We start from the raw sequence: 18,425 nt of genomic DNA, 5'->3' as shown, positions 1-18,425 counted from the left end.
TGGTGCAGGCGTTTGTGCTCAGTAGAATAGTGTATGCGACGTCTTATTTGGAGTTGGATGCGGCGGAAAAAGACAAGGTGGAGGATATATGATTAGGCAGGCGTATAAAGCGGTCCTTGGGTTGCCTCACAATGCGTCTACCGAAAGGCTGCTGGGATCAGGGGTGCACAACACCCTAGAAGAACTACGGGAGGCGCACTTGGTGATGCAGCTCGGTAGGCTTTCAAAAACAAAAGCAGGAAGGGACATATTGGAAAGGATCGGCATTGGAGTTGACGCTCCAGCTGGTGACACTAAAATTCAGATTAGGCGGGAAATGCACAAGGGCTTGTACATAAAACCTTTACCCAAGAACATGCATCCAATACATCACGAGGACCGCAGGAAGGCAAGAGCCAAAGCTTTACATGCTAAGTACGGGAAGTACAACGGGGCAGGCTATGTAGATGTCGCCGAGTATAAGGACAAGGACGCATTTGCAATTGCGGTGGTGGACGGGCGGGGACGCTTGATCGCCTCCGGATCAGTCAAAACCCGCTCCCCAGAAACTGCAGAGGAAGCGGCGATAGCACTAGCTATTACTAGTAGTAATGCTGACTTGATCTTCAGCGATTCCAAAACAGCCATTCGAAATTTGCCGAGGGACAGAATATCTGTCACAGCGGCGCGATTACTGAATCGGGCCACGGGGCGAGGGACTACGGAGGCGGAAATTGTCTGGATACCAGCACACTCTGGGAATCCTGGGGACGAGACGGCTCACATGAATGCTCGAGGTTTCGTCAGTCGAGTAGGTGAGCCGGACGTTCCGGGAAGGTCCACGAGAGATGGGCTGGTATCCTTTCATGACATTACTAATCATTTCAAACTTGAGCGGAGGATTTACCCACCCCCGGACAAGCAATTGGTGAAGGCGCAGGAATGCGTCTGGCGACGATTGCAGACTAGATGTTTCTTCAACCCATACGTGTTGAGCAAAATCTACCCGGACATTCAGCCGGAGTGTAAATGGTGTCAGGAATTGGCAACCTATGACCACATATTATGGAGCTGTAGCATAGCACCGCCACCGGCGGATATTATGCGTGATCCTTCCCTCGAGCAGTGGGAGCCTGTGTTGGCCAGCTCAGACCCGGTCGTCCAGACCAGGGCCGTGGAGTGGGACCCAGGTCGCCGTCAGCCATGGGTTGATGGCCATCTAACACGGAATCGCCCACACATGCTCTCTGACGAAAATAAAGTTTTTCCATCCATCCATGTCCCCGTCCCCGCGCCGCCTGCAAATGCTTTAAGTCAACAGCGGAAATAACAGAGATGACATTGATATTGGCAGACGCTCCTTATATTTTGTTTCCCGAGGCTATAGTTGAAATAAAGATATTTCGAAATTCGATGCGTTGAAAGATCGGCTTGCTCGCACCCGTAACATTTAATGCCCTACCCCCGGGCCTCATTTTTTATTCCTTGACCTTTCATTGTTCCGCCAAAAGGAGAAATTAATGAAGAATGTTTATCGTCAAACAGATGCATGCACTAAGTTGGACATCGCTTCTCTGTCCTGCTGGATCAGGAAAGGGGCCGCTGAGTACGCTAGAGGGAGAGAAGGTAGGCAGATAACAATGGGCAGCCTTGGGAAATAGTAAACTTATTTACTTATTTACTTCTTTTGCGCACTGAAAAAGGATTTGAGTATATATGCGAGCACGTAATAGACCAAGGTAACCAAATGTAGAAATATGCAACGCGCTCTAAACCACCAGTTTGCGGTTTACACTTGATAGTCCCCAAGTGCATATAGCTAGGTAAGCCAACTGCTTGACTAATGCCAACTCCCCCCCCCCCCCCCCCCCCCCCCTCGTTCTTTTTCTCCAGCTGACTACAGACGCATATGTGGGCACACATGAGAAGGAATATTGGCGTCTTGCAGTCGCGAGCTGTTTTATTTTGTTTTGTGACGACGCCGTACGTCCACGCTGAAATGGTCCTCTGCTTCTATCCATATGGAGAAAATGCCGTCGTGGGAAGCAAGGGATCTGACGTGTCCCTCTGTAATTTTTCAAAACGGAACGAAGAATTGTTTTTGTCTACCGCCGCTTGGTTCAGCCGATCAAGGGAAGCGGCCAGTGTCTTCCGCGTCATATTGCTGTCGCTCCTCGGGAGCGCAGTATTACCGTTGCCGTCAATAAAACAGGCGTTGAGTTCGCAAGGCGTAAGTTCATAACAGCCCAAGGTGACCGGTGCGCGGATATCTGTGTTTGTTGAGTTTAACTAAATATATAACATTTGTACCTCTTTTTTTTTTTAATTGAGAAAACGATGTAAAACTGGTATACATCACCTCCAGTGGCTATCACAGTTGGCATATATGATTTCTCACGAAGAAATTTACAGTTCACTTAATCTAAAATGTGGGTTATACAAAGATGCATTAAAAAGAAATAAAAAAATGCGGCTGCTATTTTCCTTGTCGTTCGCTGTGACTGACGTTTTCGACTTTTCTACAATTAGCTTACACAAAAGAAATTCGAAATTTACAAAGACAATAATACAAAAGAAAAATTGTTCAGTAAAGGGGGAAGGCAGGTGAGTCGCCGCCTCCTCAAAACAAAAGTTAGCGACCAGGCGACTCCCTCGTTGACAAATCGCACCCACGACCAGTGCGAACCAGTTTCTAGATCCTTGAAAATTGGGCACAAATTACGTAACTATCACTTCAAGCGCAGCAACTAAAGAACGATATACACCCACTGCAGCTGTTACTCAATTTAGGGTAACATATGTTCTGACTTTTGATCTAATAACGAGGGGGATAGCGCGAACGCAGTCCCCCACTACCAAAAATTGCATGCCCCATCTGCCCCAGTTTGGGGTAGTGGCAGGGGTCAGCACGAGCGCAGTGCAATGCCCGCGCCTCTCCCTGGGGGCACCGCCTCGCTGATCACGGTAACCCCGGCACCAGGTAAGTATGCCGACGAATCGTTCAAACGCCCGTACCCACCTCGAGCGGGCGTCCAAGCGACGCCGGTTACATGTGGCAAAAACCTTCACTTTTGACGGCGAAAGATAAACCGAACGTGAACACTACTCGAACCTGAGCCATTGTCGCCATCTTTGCCAAAACACTGTATTCTGAAGCAATGTTGATGCCGGTACAGGGCAAGATAAAACAAAAAAGACTGCACGTTATGGTGCACAGCGCGCCGCTACGGGCCATGGCAGGCTGTTTACTCTCACAGTCGACCGGTGGCGCCAGTGTCGATGATGGCCCCACATCAGCCCCCCACCGACAACGTGCGCGCCCGTAACACTTATGACGCAAAGCACTCTATCGCTTCCACATGAATGCTCTTGCTGGTAACCTTGAGAGAAAAAAAGAAAACGTCTGGTTGAAACACTTGCAAAGCAAAATCGTAAACGATCGCAACACATAACAAGAAAAAAAAAAAAAAGTAATAAATTGCGTCGGCCGGGAATCGAACCCGGGCCACCCGCGTGGCAGGCGAGTATTCTACCACTGAACCACCGACGCTTTTAAGCGCACTGCTGACTCGGGTCAAGATGTAGCCATGCCGAGCCCTAATGACTGCTCAGCGGTGCTCCGTTCTTTAATAATCAATCATGCTTCCTTCCTCATCTGTTTTCCGAACTGAAATTTATCAACATCGTACCAATCTAGCTTCCGTGCATCAAAAATTTGATGCCGTCCTCCCGAACAGACGTCACCTTCTGTTTGTCTCCGACATGCCGCCCCGATACTGGTTTTCTCGCGTCTCCTCTAAAGTCAATCTCCCTCCGGCATTTCGCCCCGTCTTCGTAAGTTCGTTTCCCCGCTGCCGATACCTACCTATGCAGCGCCATTGGCTACGGCAGCCGCGCGGCGGCGCCTAGCTACTGTTTCGCACGATGAGCTTCCCACAACCCATACAAGTTTAATACCAAAAAACGTTGACGAAGCCAAGCTTTAACAAGTTACCGCTTACGAACACAGATTATAAAATCTTCATGAAAATTATAGCTAAAAGGCTTCAAACTGTAATGGAAGAATTAGTAGGACCGCATCAGACTGCAGCATTAAAGGCCGAACCATATAAGGCACGGTCTGTGCTGGAGTGCTGCGACGCCTTGCATGAGAGCGTTGTTATGCTCCTGCTTGACCTATAGAAAGCCTTCGACAAGGTGCCGCATGATGTCTTGTTATCAATTTTAGAGCATGCAAATGTGGGCTCAGTTATTTGCAAAGGAGTCGCAATGGCGTATAGAAAGGTGCACGACGCGCCTGATAGTAAATAAGAAGGTGGGTGAGCGCATCCAAGTGCAACGCTCTGTACGTCAAGGCTGCCGCCTGTAGCAATTGCTTTTCTGCTTGTATATTGAACCATTTTGTCTGAGCATTATCGAGAGCAGCAGTGTCCGAGGTTTTCGTTTGCATGCAGCAGAGGTCCGCAGTCCGCATATATACTCGCGTATGCCGATATGACACTGCCGTCTCCTGTACAAACTACGAAAGCATTCGCAGTGTTGTCAAATTGGTGAAGGACTTCTGTTCTGTGAGTGGTAGGGCTGTGAATTGGAATTAGTGTCTGGGTTTCTGGCATGGAGAATGGCACACAATCCCTGCGAATTTCGTGAACATGCCTTGGGTAACAACCCCAGTGAAGTATTTAGGAGTGCCACTGGAAAACTACCGAGACAGTGAGTCATATTGGAACCAGCAGGTTTTAGAAGTATACGTGAGAACGCCGTCAGACTAAAAGGATTCGGTTGGTCTATGTTTGCACGTGCTACGATTTGTAATTTATATCTTGTTACCAAGATATGGTACGCGTTACAAGTACAGCATTGTTCTCGTGTGAATATGCAGAGATTTCACCGTGTGTTCGCCATGTTTGTGTGGAGAAGTACAATTGGGAGCGCACCTTCCAAACCAACTTCTTTCATCGCGTCCGCTCTGAAGGAGTTGGTTTGGCGCATTTGTATTTGCGCAAAGTGGTTAACCTTGTTATGTTCTTTCATGATACAAAGGACCCATTTTTACGAACCGTGTGTCAGGTCAGATTGAACAAAGTGCTACCAAATTTTGTTGTAAGTTCGGCGAGCATGCAAGGGAGGATTTTCGGAATCCTTAAAGAAGTGTACATGTCATGTCGTGTATTCCAAGCCCGTTTTTCGTTTCAATATTTATCAACTGTGACGCGAAAGAAACTTTACAAGGACTTGTGCGATGTCTTTCTCCCGATCCCAGTGTACAGATCGTTGTACTGTGCAGGTCCATGGAAGTCAGTCTTTAAACGAGTTAAAAATATGGCTTTACCAGAGGGAGCAAAAACTTTCTTTTTCAAGCTCCATAGCAATACACTAGAAGTTAAGGCTTATTTAGAAATGAAATGGTTTTTTGTACCTTGGGGAAATCACTGTTTCATATGCCGCAAACCGGAAACTATACCCATCCTGCAACACTCATCTGGACTCCAGCTCACACGCGTAGGCTTCCCGGGTCACGAGGAAGTCCTCGCCTGAGGTCTCACTTTCCGGGCAGGAGTCGGATACCCTACACCAGCCCAGTAGCGCTTGCAATTCCTTCACAGATATCCTTATCAGTCGGCGTGTTTATGCACCGCCGGCTCCCACCCTAACTATAAATGAGGCCTCCCACTGGCGCCGACTCCAGATACTGCTCGATCCCTACCCTATTCTACTTCATGCCTGCTACTCTGATCAGTTCCTCGCCTCCTGTAAGGTCTGCGGGAAACCGGAAAACTTTTTTTACGTCCTCCTCACATGCCCTACCTTCTCACATCCTCCATCCGCAACCACAGTGGAGTCAGCGGAGTCATACTGGGAGACTCTCCTGGCCAGCTCCACTGCTGCAGACCAGCGCTGGGTCATATTACCAATGCCTTGAATCGGAAGGGCTGTCCTTGCTTTGTAAGGGCAGCCTCCTAAGGGCTGCCTCGTGCCATGTAAGGGAGGGGGGTCTGCCCCCTCTACATTTTTGGCAGTAAATGTCTTTACCACTACCACCTAGCTCCATCTCGCATCGCCGGCACTTTCCGCTGTTCCCTCTACCAACGTGTGAGAGTCGTCATCTTTGGAATCTAGCAATGTGTGGCAGCAATGGGCGAACACTCTTCGCTCCTTGCCCCTTTTTTTTTCTTTGGCAGGTCTTTTTCGCAGCTTTTGGGAATGAACTATATTGCCAAATTCAAGCGATGTTGGTTCAAGAAGAAATGAACCAACATTTTGGTTCATGGCCCCTTTTTCCCAATCATTTCACCCCAGAGAGCCGAGCACCAGGCCGTGGGAAATCTTGTACCCATTGGAAACTGGTGGGTACCCGACGGCACTGGGGATCAAACCCCGTACCTTCCGAATGCGAGGCGGATGCTCTACCACAAGTTCCAATGAGTTTCCTGTGGCCACAAGAAACTCATTGAAAATAATTAAGTTTCTTCAAAACAATCAGCAAGTTAGGCATTTCTTTTCTGTTGATGCCAAGGACCTTTTTTATTCCATTCCCCATAAAGAATTGTTCTTAGCCGTTCGCGAATGCATAGAAGAGAACGGGATCGTGCCCTTTCAGAATGCAGCCGGTGTTTCGCTTAAAAGTTTTATGTCATTGCTAGAATTTTACCTAAACGCTACAGTTGCACAGTTCGAAGGCGGGTTTTTCATTCAGAGAAAAGGAATATATATTGGCTCCTGCGTTGCATCTGTTCTGAGTAACATTTTTCTTTCAATGATTGATCGCAGGGTGGAAGAGCATTTAGATAAAGAAAAAGTATTGAAGGTTTTCAGATTTGTAGACGATTTTTTGATTATTTTAAGTAAGCAGGATAAGCGCTCCTACCTAAGCTAAGTTAATGAAAGTGTTGAAATATTTTGTAAGCTTGGAGAAGGATTAGAATTTACGCGAGAGCAGCCTAAAGGCTATAAGTTACAGTTTTTAGACCTGCAGCTATCTATAGTAGATGGTATGTTATGCTGGATGTACCACCCACGTGCGCAGAAAGGATTTTTATCCTATGAATCAGCGCACTCAAAGACAGTGAAGCGAGCCATTGCAACATCAGCCCTAGAGGCAGCCATTGTAATGTCATGTCCCCATACTATGCGAGCAAGTTTCCAGCAACAGGTAGCCAGGCTTGAGAATGCAGGCTTCCCCCAGTCAGTCATGACGGGGGTGGTGGAGTCGCTTCTTCAAAAAGTAAAAGGAAAGAAAAACGAACAGTCGAATCCTGAAACCGAAATAAATAGGCCAGTGGTTATTCCCTATAGCCATCGGGTAGCCCATAACTTGAAAAAAGTAGCCTCCAAGTTTAAGGTACCAGAAGTTTTTTTCTGCCCCCTGTAAGCTGGCCGCGTTGTGTCCTCGTATAAACTCAGAGAAACAGAAAGACAAAACATGTGGAACAAAGCATGGGCATAGGTACGTAGAGTGCAATGAAGAGGTTATATATCAGGTTCCTCTCACTTGTGGTAAGACGTACTTTGGGCAAACGGGGCGCTGTTTGAATGAAAGGTTAAGGGAGCATGAACGGTCAATGAACACTGGAACGGGGTACAATCTGCCGCTGCATTGTAAGGACTGTGATCGCCAGTGCAAACCCATTTTAGAAAGGACGGTGGTTTTGGACCAAAGCCGTGAACTTGTTGCCCGCGAACTAAAGGAAGCTTTTTGGATTAGAAAGGCCAAAATTGTGTTAGCGATGCCTCGGTTTCCCTGTATAAGAGTGAAGAAAGTTTTTTGGAAAAATTTGGCTGAACAGAACAATTAAGAATACGAGGTGTGCTACTATTAGCCCCGAGAAGTTTGAGTGGCGCCCTCTGGCGGTCAGCCCGACGTGACGTCACGGCAAGGACTGCCTGCGCCGATCGCTCTGGCTTCTCCGGGTTTCCGCGTAGCTTCGAGTCTGCGGCCTCGGTTGTTCTCATAACAACAGCGTTATGAAAAACGCAGACAGCACCGATCGAGTGCCAGGAAAAAAAAGTATTTAATCATGATTCCTCTTGCTTTCAAAACACGAAACATGGGCTCGTCGCGGTGAGCGCAAGAATCGCGTGTGCCCGAGCGCTCGCCGCGACGGGCGCAGCTGGTGCCGTCGCCGCGGCAGGAGCCTTTCGTGCGTCGTCCCTTGAAACTGATGATGTGCGTGGAGTCACTATCTTCATGATTGTATTACGAATGTAATACAACCATGAAGATAGGTCTATATGCCTGCGATGCGATAAATTTGTACCGTTTTGCTGTGGACGTTGCTTCGAGCGCGCATTATGGACTGCGCGCTGCGAAATTTGTGCACGGATTTTTATTTAAAAACGGCTACTGATTAAAACTTTATTAGAATCATCTTACTTGTCGAGCATTTTTGAGAAGCAATTACGCATGATTTGCCAAGAGCAACGTGCATTTTGATGGCCAGAAATATGAGTTATTAACCATGTCGTAAACATTTCCGTCATTCCGTTCGCCTCTGCCTATTGCGCCGCAGCCGTGCGCGCATGGGATGTCTTGGGGGCACTGCTAATTTGCAAATTTGTCTCCCTTTCACTGAGGAGCATAAATTCCTATGTGGACAAAGCGTGCGAAACAAGTCGCTGCCGTAGTGAAGCAGAGAAATCACTTTCATCAATTATTTTTGCAACCGTTATTAGCTGTTTTTGCTTGAAGATGTCATTCGCGCTGAGCTGGATTCCAGCGTCCTTGAAAAGCTTCTGAACCTTCACGGTAACTCCTGAAAAGAAAAAAACGCAAGCTCTGTCAAAAAAAAAGAAAATAAAAATAAAACAGCTGCAGGTGAAACAGGCAAACAGTGTATAAAACTGTATTACATACCTTCAGAACTTCCTGTGCGTTGGTTAGCGCTGTGGGTTGGTCCTTGAGAAAAAAACAACAGAATTATTATGCCATCTAAACCACTCTTTACAGATACAGAGATATCACTAAATTTCCGTCACGCATTGAAAACTTTTTCGTTTTGTTAAGTACTACAAACAGCTCATTGAATCCATATGTGAAGAGGATGAAAAGTGGGTCTTGTTTAAACAGGTATAGTATGTCCTTCTCTGTTCTTAGGGTAACATTATGCTTAGAGTGATAAGGTTGAAATGCAGTATTTTCATGTACATTTGGTGACGTGGCTAGATAAAAGAATATTCCTCGTGTATCTACGGATGACTTGTGGTTTCATTACTTCATTTTTATGTTGTAACAAGCTCTCCAGTCGAATTAACTGCAGTAATAGAGATTGTTTAAGGTATTAACTGTTTGTTTTAATCAACAGTAGTGGTGAGGAAGCAAAAGCTGATAATTTATCACGATTCTAGCTTACTCATGTATTTCAGTTTCATGGTCAGAACTAAAGACAATGCGGGATATATAAATGTTTTTCTTTTTCCTGAATGCTTGATAAAAATCATTCACGACAATGTGAATCATCACAAAGGAATAGTGGCCGCATAGTGTATCCATAGGTAAACATACCGTCTCAATCTATAACTTCCACCTCCTCTTCTAGTCGTGCAGCATTGTCTATGGGAACGGCGCTCGAATTTTCACTACTGTCCCCATTCTTGCGTGTCGTCAAAGCCTCTGCGTGTGCGCAGAACTGGTACGACTTTGCGGGAACGCCTCTTTCACCTGGAATCAGACAGAGTGATTCAGGCTACAACCTCAAAAAACACTGAAACAAGGCCTTAACGAAGTTTGGGCATTACCTCAGAAAAGCGCAGAACAGCTGCACATCACGTGCACTTTAAAGTCACGCTTGTTGCATAGCACACAAGTCTGAGACGTAGCTAAGGCAGGGCTTCACGAAGCCCAGGAAAAAAAAAAAAAAAAAAAAAAAAAAAAAAACCTATCACAACCCTTACTGAAATGCTGTTTTTAGGGACGCGTTGCATTGAATCTGCGCCCCATGTCTTGGAAATTTTGAAAAATATCAGCATTCAAACAAAAAGACCAGCACAGCTGTGCGGGCTGTGTCAAATTTCGCGGCATGAATGAACACGAGAACACCACTGCCGTGAGACACATTTTAAACAAAAACTTAAGCAGGGTCTCAGTTGACTCAGCTTGGACATTCCGCTACTGAGCAAAATGTCTGAGCACTCACTGACACAAAGATCGAGGAAACGAAAGTTTGAGCAATGGCTGATTTACTTACGCCGTCGCTTCGTCGATCCCGGGGGCGATCGCCTTGCATCGCTAGGACGCACGGGAAGGTTGACGGATGGAACAGCGTCTGGCAATAGTTTTGTTCTTGTACACTGATAATTAAAAAAAAAAAAAAGACTAGTTGACAAACAGCCCGTAAAAGCGTCGCTACACGTACGGCTCACCGGCTACACAAAGTCTTCCTTTTTGAAGTGCTTACTGCACACTAGTGGCAATGCTGACGGTTGCCTTTATCAATCTAACCTCCTTCATTTTGAACAACTTTGGGTAAAGTGGAAGCTTACACCGGCTTTCTTCCGTGATTTTCACTGCGCACTGAGCAATAAGTCACCATGATTATTCACGAGCGAAAACGAACGAAAGGAACCGGCATCGTCCGGGAGGCTAGCAGCAGCCCGGCTGGTGGAGTCCTTGCCGTGACGTCAGACTGCGGCGATCGCAGCGGCGCCAGTGTTCGCTCTCGGGGCTAATATACTGTGTGTATTCAGAAGACAAAACCTTTGGTGAATGCTTACGCTGGTACATGTGTCCGTTCTGGTTTGTATGTTTTCGCGTGCTTTTTATGTCGTCTTCACTTTTCAGCATTTCGCTGGGTCCCATCATCATAGAAGTTTTGTTTGCCTGTTTTTGATGGCACAAGGTGCTTATAGTGCTTAAACATTGAAGAAGGTTTAGGATGTTACATGATTTCTCGGGGTTTTTTAAGTTCCGCTCACTTCTTATTCATTCCAACATGTTACTTTGGCCCTTTACACCACGTGTCATTTTGTTTTTAAAGTTATCGGTGTTTTTATCGATTTTAGTCCACCCTATGTTAAACATGAAATTTATTGTTTATTGTTTTATTTTTTATGTTTCTTTGGCCCTTTAAGTACCACGTGTCGATTTGTTGTTTTTAAAGAGTAAGGTGTTTTTATCGGGTTTAGATCAACCTGTAAGGTTCCGTGAACGGTGAAGTGACAGGCAGACATCGGGAAGGCGAATGGCCAGCCTTTATTCCGTGCTCTGTTATATAGGCCCCGGCCAGCCCGATTGGCGAGGGCAATGATAAGAAGCGCGCCTTGTGCCGAGTGGCACGAGTGACGCAGCTTACGCTGGCCCACGTCTTATCGTAACGCGATACATCTTTTTTTCTCTCGAAAAAAAAAACAAAAAAAAAAAACTCATTACTTCAGGTGACTTGATTAAAGTTACTGTCGTACTGAAGGCGCTGTGGAGGTCGTCTCTGCCTACTGGATCGTCTCGGGGGAGGAGCGTGCGCTTGTGTTGTAGACGGAAGAGTGGCGCTCGAAGTTTCAGGAACTGTTGCAGGCGGTGTGGTCCGGTGATCAGCTTCTTCCACGAGATCGTAGTCAAGTGCCTCCGGATTGAAAGGCTCGCTTGTGGGAAGCAGATGTTACCGGTTCCGCCTGAGGACCTTGTTTCTTTCGGTTAAGATGTTGTACGACCTTGGGTGCGTTGTGGCGATAACTTTCGCTTTGTGCGACCATATTTTCTTTTTGAATCTGACAGTTTGGCCCTTTTCAAGGGGTGGAAGTGGGCCTCGTGAATGATCAGTCTGAACATGCTTCTGTACTACAGTCTTTGTTTGGTCTTTGAAATCTGGCAAAGTTGACCTCAGCCGTCTTCCTTGTAACAGCTCTCACGGAGACCGTCCATCTTCTAGACGAGCCGACCTGTAACTAAGGAGGCCAAGAGAAAAATCATCACCCGCTTCCATTGTTTTCTTCAAAATCCGTTTGATTATCTGTACTCTCTTCTCCGCTAAGCCGTTGGAACGGGGAAAGTGTGGACTAGATGTCACATGACGGAAGTTGTACTTGCTTGCGAAAAGGCGGAAGTCTCGACTGGCGAACTGGGGCCCATTGTCGGTGCACACTTCCATCGGGATTCCATATCGTGCAAATATGGCCCCCAGTTTTGTTATGACTGACGCCGACGACGTGTCGTTGAGCTCCTCGACTTCTGGAAAATTTGAGAGAGCATCGTACACAGACAGATAAGATTTCCCCCCGTAATGGAATATGTCGACGCCAACCCTATACCACGGATAGTCTGGTACCGGCCTCATAAGCAGTGGTTCCGCAGGTTGGCTGTACGCATGACGTCTGCACACCGCGCATTTTTTAGTCATAGCAGCGATTTGTGCACTCAAGCCAGGCCAGAACACAAATCTTCGTGCCCTCGCTTTACATTTATTGATGCCCATGTGGCCTTCATGAATGCGTTCCAGCATCTCTTTCCGCATGCTCGCCGGCACTATCACTTTGCTGCCTTTTAGCACGATACCTTTCACTACAGAAAGTTCGCTGGCGAAAGGTTTCAGCTCTCCTTGTATGCGTGTTCCAGCATAAATACTTTCTTTTACTGCACAAAGGTACGGGTCATTATTAGTGGCGTCCACAAGCCGCTTTAGCGTGGCGTCGCTCACGAAAGCATTCACCGTACTCACAGCATGGATTTCGATGTCACCTTCACCTGCTGCGTCATCTTCTGTAGTGACTGCTGCGGCTCGTGACAGCATGTCGGACAGAAGGAGCTGTTTTCCTGGAACATATTGCATAGTGAAATTGTACTTCAGCAATCGCAAAAAGAACCTTTGAAGCCTTGGTGGCATGTCCCCAATTTATTTTTCAGCGATTGCAAGCAGGGGTCGGTGGTCGGTCTCTAAAATAATATGTCGGCCATAGATGAAGTAGTGAAATTTCCGACAGCCGAACGCCACTGCCAAGGCTTCTTTTTCGATTTGCGAGAAACGTTGCTCAACTGAAGTGAGCGTTCGTGACGCGTACGCCACGGGCCGCCAGTTATCTCCATAAAGCTGCAGTAGGGCCGAGCCCAAACCATTCCGTGACGCGTCTGACGCCACTTTTGTTTCTTTGCTAGCGTCGAAGATACCAAGCAGTGGCTCCTCGCTCAGGCATTTGCAGATTTCTTGCCATTCTTGCGCGTGGTTGGGAGTCCATTCAAAAACTGCGTCATGCTTAAACTGCGCAACTGCGCGGTCTTTAGTGCCAAAGAAGGAATATATTTCGAAAAATAATTTGCCACGCCGAGTAGACGTTGCACTCCCTTCTTATCTGATGGAACAGGTATCTCAGTTATGGATTTGACGAGTGCTTGGTTAGGAGTTATACCCTTTTTCGAAATTATGTCGCCTAAAAATTCGATTTCCTCGACTCCAACCTTACCCTTCTCTGCATTTAGTGCGAGGCCGGCCCGCCTCGATAATCCAAATACAGATTTTAAGAGTTGATCGTGCTCCTCCCTTGATGTTCCCCATACCAAAATGTCATCCACGTAAACGTGCACACCCGGCAGCGACTCGAAGATTTCGCTCAATATCTTCTGAAAGACTGCAGACGCGGGAGAGATGCCAAATGGCAGCCTTAAGAAACGGTACCTCCCAAATGGTGTTGCGAAAGTACAAATGAGCGAAGTCTTATGGTCAAGAGGGATTTGATGGAAGCCAGCTTTTGCGTCTAGACGGCTGAAAACTTTCGCGCCGGCCAACTCTGCTTCTATGTCTTCCCTCCGCGGCATCTCGTAATGCTCTTTATGCACGCATTAATCTTTCTCGGATCCATGCATAGCCTTAGCTTTCCGTCTTTCTTTTTAACAATGACTAAAGGGCTCACCCAGTCCGTTGGCTCATTGACTTTTGTTATGATGCCAGCCTCTTCCATCCGTTGCAGCTCGTGGCGCAGGGGCTCCCGCAGTGCCAAGGGTACACGCCGAGCGGCTTGAACGGTTGGGACGGAACCTTCACGGAGCACCATCTTGTATTGGCGTTGGACGCACCCAATGCCTTGAAAAATGTCGCTGTACTCTTCAAGCAGTTTTTCGGAGCTGTTCTTTATCACAGAGTCCACTTTTCGGGAAATCAACCCGAGCCGTTCCGCTGCCTGAAGACCAAGAAGCGCTTGACATCCTTTCTTGACCACGAAAAATTTCAAGCTGCAATTTTGTTCGCAGATAGCCACGCGTTGGTTGATAACGCCCAAGTGCTTGATTGTGCATCCACTGTAGGATCGCAGGGTAGAACTGCTGTGCTTGAGCGGTGGCGTAGGCTTGATGTTCTTGTAGACAGAGTAAGGCAATAGGTTTGCTTGCGATCCCGTGTCCACTTTCAACAAAACGGCTGCATTACCAACGTTTGCCTTAACCATCCAGTCCCGTCGACTTGCCACGCTGTCCACGCAGATGTCTAAGATGTCGAAGTCTTCATCATTGTCATCTCTCAATTCACTTACTTGTGCTGGTTTTCGGCAGCGTACGGCGAAGTGATTCTTTCCCTGGCATTTACTACATGTCTTCCCATAAGCAGGACAGTTGAGTGCCTTGTGTTCTCTGCCACACTTCGAGCACCTTACTTTGTTTTGCAGCCTTGTTCCTTTTTGAGTCTCCTTCACAGGATCGACCCGTTTTTCTTTCTGTCCCCATGATTCAATCTGAAGAGCTGCTGTTTCGAATGCTTTGCAGATTTGTTCCGCTTTGGGCAACGTCAGCTGATTGTCCTGAAGAAGTTTTGCCCTGAGGGTCTCATTACTGATTCCAATTACTATCTGGTCGCGGATCATGGAATCAGTTAACCCTTCAAAATTGCAGTGTCGTGCCTGTTTTTTCACGTCCCGTGAAAACTGCTCAAAGGTTTCTCCTGCATCCTGGAATCTTGTCCGGAACAAGTATCGTTCGTACACCTCATTCGTCTGTGCGCCCCAGTAGCTGTCAAACTTTTTTACGACGGTCTTATAGTCCTCTTTGCTTTCGCCATCGTTGAATGTAAAATTATTAAAGACCTCGATAGCGTCGTCACCGGCTAAAGTTAAGAGCATCGCAGTCTTTGCTGAATCGCTCAACGACTGTCATGTGGCTTCACTACGGTAAAGTATAGTTCCAGCTTCTGTCTAAAGAGCTGCCAATTCTCGGAAACGTCACCTGTGATGCGAAGTGGGTCTGGGGGTTTCAGAAGCTCCATCCTTGCAGCCTAGCGTCGAAGTCTTCTGTCTGTTCAGGACGCTGTCGAGGACGGGGGACCACTTCTGACACCATGTAAGGTTCCGTGAACGGTGAAGTGACAGGCAGACATCAGGAAGGCGAATGGCCAGCCTTTATTACGTGCTCTGTTATATAGGCCCCGGCCAGCCCGATTGGCGAGGGCAATGATAAGAAGCGCGCCTTGTGCCGAGTGGCACGAGTGACGCAGCTTACGCTGGCCCACGTCTTATCGTAACGCGATACACAACCTAGGTTGAACATGGAATTTTATGTTAGATAATAAGTCACAGATTTGCGAACGTAGCTGCCGGGGAATAACTAGCAACCACTTTCGGCCATCTGCGCAGTAGTTGCGGCGGTAGAGGAGGTTAGTGGGAAGCATGGCGGCAGAGAGCACGTGATGGAGAAGCAGCTGTAGGATTTGAGATAAAATTGAGGAGAGAATTTATCCAAGGATCTCGCCGTTGCGCTGACGGCATGTCATTGATGTGAAGCGATGGCGGGGAATCGTCGGAAGAGGAAAGGCTCGCGACCTCAGCTATAAGGGGGCAGCGGGAAAGTGCGTCGGCGTCGTGATGCTTGCGGCCGGAGCGGTAAACAACGCGGACGTCATATTCCTGAAGGCGAAGAGCCCATCTTGCTAGTCTGCCGGACGGGTCTTTCAGAGAGGAAAGCCAGCAAAGCGCATGGCGGTCCGTCACTACGTCAAAAGGGCGGCCGTAGAGGTAAGGGCGAAATTTAGTAAGAGCCAAAATAATCGCTAAGCACTCTTTTTCAGTGACAGAGTAATTGGATTCAGCCTTCGTGAGTGTACGGCTAGCATAGGCGACCACGTATTCAGTATAACCCGATTTACGCTGAGCGAGCACAGCGCCGAGACCACGTCCGTGTAGACATCAGTAGGGGCTGTGGGGTCGAAGTGACGTAGGACAGGCGGTACTGTGAGAATGCGGCGTAAAACATTGAAGGCATTGTCGCACGTTGACGACCACGACGAAAGGTCGAAACTGCCGGACATAAGGTCTGTCAAGGGAGCAGCAATTGAAGCAAAATTTCTAATAAAGCGGCGAAAGTAAGAGCACAGCCCGAGGAAGCTACGTAGATCTTTGATGGAAGTCGGTTTAGGAAAGGCTGCTACGGCACGAAGTTTGGCAGGATCTGGGGATACACCTTCTTTGGAGACAACGTGGCCGAGAATGGTGAGCTGGCGGGCGGCAAAACGACATTTTTTTAAATTCAGCTGCAGTCCGGCATCAGATAGGCAGGTCAAAACGTGCTTCAGACGGTAGAGGTGTGTGTCAAAGTCAGGAGAAAAGACGACAATGTCGTCGAGGTAGCAGAGGCACGTCTTCCACTTTAGGCAACGCAAAATGGTGTCCATCATCCGCTCAAATGTTGCCGGAGCATTACAAAGACCAAACGGCATAACTGTAAATTCGTACAAGCCGTCGGGAGTTACAAAGGCAGTTTTTGGGCGATCAGCCGCTTCCAGGGGAACTTGCCAGTACCCGCGGAACGTAAGTCTAGGGAAGAAAAGAGCTCAGCGCCTTGCAAACAATCGAGAGCATCGTCGATGCGTGGGAGAGAGTAGACGTCCTTTCGCGTAATCCTATTAAGGCGGCGATAATCGACACAGAAGCGGATAGAACCATCTTTCTTTTTTACGAGGACAACAGGTGACGCCCAAGGGCTGCTTGAGGGCTAAATCACGCCATACTTAATCATTAGGTCGACTTGCTCTTCGATAGCCTGGCGTTCGGTTGCAGACACACGATAGGGGCGCTGTCGCAGTGGTGCGTGGGTGCCGGTGTCGATGCGATGAGTGACTGTAGAAGTTTGACCCAAAGAACTTTGATGAGAGTCGAAGGAGGAGCGAAAGTGATGTAGTAGGTTCAAAAGCTGAGTGCGCTGCGCTGGAAGAAGATCGGCGCCGATGGAACGGAGGAACAAGTCTGTAGAGGGGGAAGCGGGTGCAGGTGAAGGGTGGCTGAGCGCATTCACGGCAGAGTGCGGCGCATCGTCAGGATCCTCAGAGATCAGAAGAGATGCGATTGGCTGGATACTGCCGAGGCATTCACCATGGCGCAATGCAGTAGGGGAGTTAAATGGGTTAGAGACCCATAACATTGAAAGGCCAGCGGAAATAGCGAGCACAGCGTAGGGCAATGGTAGGCACTTGCGGCGCAGGAAAGTATGGGCTGGTGTGAAGAGAACGGTGTCATCGCTAACAGAGGCACAAGCGACGCGAACAAGCACAGAAGAGCAGGGAGGAAGGTCGATATCATCGGCGACGAGGGCTTTAGCACAGGAATTTGGTAGATCAGCGTCATGGTAAGGCATCGGGCAAAGTCGAGAACCCCACTTCAGCTCGAGCACAATCGATAATAGCAGCGTGACGCGATAGGAAATCCCAGCCTAAAATTACAGCGTGTGAGCAACTTGGCAGCACGACGAACTCAATTGTATAAAGGCAATTCTGGATAACTACTCGAGCGGTGCACGCTGCTAAAGGCTTGATATGCTGAGTGCTGGCCGTTCGCAACGAAAGTCCCGCAATTGGCGTCTTCACTTTCTTTAAAGAGCTACATAGTTTTGTGTCCATAACCGAAATCGCAGCACCAGTGTCAATTAGAGCCATGATAGCAACACCCTCGACGAAAACTTCAATAAGGTTTGCCGGCGACAGATGAGGACTTGGGAAGTTCGACGGGGTCGCAGTTATCGATCGCCTCAGGAACTGCGGCCTCTAGTTTTCCTCAAGTGAAGCGTTCTGTCGATGTCGCATCGGAGAGATAGACCGGCGTCGCGGCGACCGTGAACTGCGGTCGGACATGGCTGAACGGTCTGGGGAGAAATGACGGCTCGCTGGAGGCTCAGTAGGCGCGGAATACTGAGGCGTCGAAGACCAGTACCTAGGGCCATGAGTAGGTGGTGCCGACACTGGGAGACGGTTTCGGCAATAGCGAGAATTATGTCCAGCCAGCCCACAAGTGTAACAAATTGGCCGGTTATCTGTCGTGCGCCAGGGATTGCGTGGTCTTGGAGCCGGTCGAGAAAACTGCGCAGGTTCTCGAGCAGGACTAGGAGGCGGCTGAACGTAGGCAGGTTGCGGCGGAGCATACGTAGGGGGTGGTCGGGCAGCAACAGCCGCATATGTCAACGGGGCTGCGACAGGCATGGATTGAGGGGCTGGAGGAAGGGATTCAGCTACCTGTTCTTGAATGATCTGGCGCAAACTGGGAGCGAGGTGCGC

General features: G+C 48.1%; 1 protein-coding gene, 1 long non-coding RNA gene and 2 other non-coding genes across 4 annotated transcripts; all 4 read right to left on the bottom strand.

Annotated features, from left to right (window-relative positions):
• Positions 1-2,803: 2,803 nt before the first annotated feature.
• Positions 2,804-2,967, bottom strand: LOC146199754 (U1 spliceosomal RNA). The gene has a single exon (XR_014705386.1). It is a non-coding gene; the product is annotated as a U1 spliceosomal RNA (small nuclear RNA).
• Positions 2,968-3,458: 491 nt separating this feature from the next.
• On the bottom strand, positions 3,459-3,529 carry TRNAG-GCC (transfer RNA glycine (anticodon GCC)). The gene has a single exon. It is a non-coding gene; the product is annotated as a tRNA-Gly (tRNA).
• A 4,483-nt stretch (positions 3,530-8,012) lies between these two features.
• On the bottom strand, positions 8,013-9,631 carry LOC146199752 (uncharacterized). The gene is made up of 3 exons (XR_014704773.1): positions 9,482-9,631; positions 8,834-8,875; positions 8,013-8,732 (listed from the first exon to the last, which is right to left on the bottom strand). It is a non-coding gene; the product is annotated as an uncharacterized LOC146199752 (long non-coding RNA).
• Positions 9,632-10,634: 1,003 nt separating this feature from the next.
• LOC146199751 (uncharacterized) lies at positions 10,635-15,408 on the bottom strand. Its single transcript, XM_084595226.1, has 3 exons — positions 13,813-15,408; positions 12,627-12,721; positions 10,635-12,139 (listed from the first exon to the last, which is right to left on the bottom strand). The coding sequence occupies exons 1-3, from the start codon at positions 15,007-15,009 to the stop codon at positions 11,968-11,970; spliced, it is 1,464 nt and encodes a 487-aa protein (XP_084451352.1). The 5' UTR covers positions 15,010-15,408; the 3' UTR covers positions 10,635-11,967.
• Positions 15,409-18,425: the final 3,017 nt, after the last annotated feature.

Source organism: Amblyomma maculatum, chromosome 2 (genome assembly GCF_055883805.1).
Source record: "Amblyomma maculatum isolate TAMU_Amacu chromosome 2, ASM5588380v1, whole genome shotgun sequence".
In the NCBI taxonomy this organism is placed as follows: domain Eukaryota; kingdom Metazoa; phylum Arthropoda; class Arachnida; order Ixodida; family Ixodidae; genus Amblyomma; species Amblyomma maculatum.
Note: the sequence above shows the minus strand (reverse complement) of the source record. Positions and strands in the feature narration are given on the sequence as shown.

Coding starts and splice junctions, on each gene's coding strand:
- LOC146199751 (XM_084595226.1), bottom strand. CDS start 15,009: ATGCTCTTAACTTTAGCCGGTGACGACGCTATCGAGGTCTTTAATAAT. Junction 12,722..13,812: donor TCAATGAGCCAACGGACTGG/GTGAGCCCTTTA, acceptor AATATGTTCCAG/GAAAACAGCTCCTTCTGTCC. Junction 12,140..12,626: donor GTGACATCGAAATCCATGCT/GTGAGTACGGTG, acceptor CAAATTTTCCAG/AAGTCGAGGAGCTCAACGAC.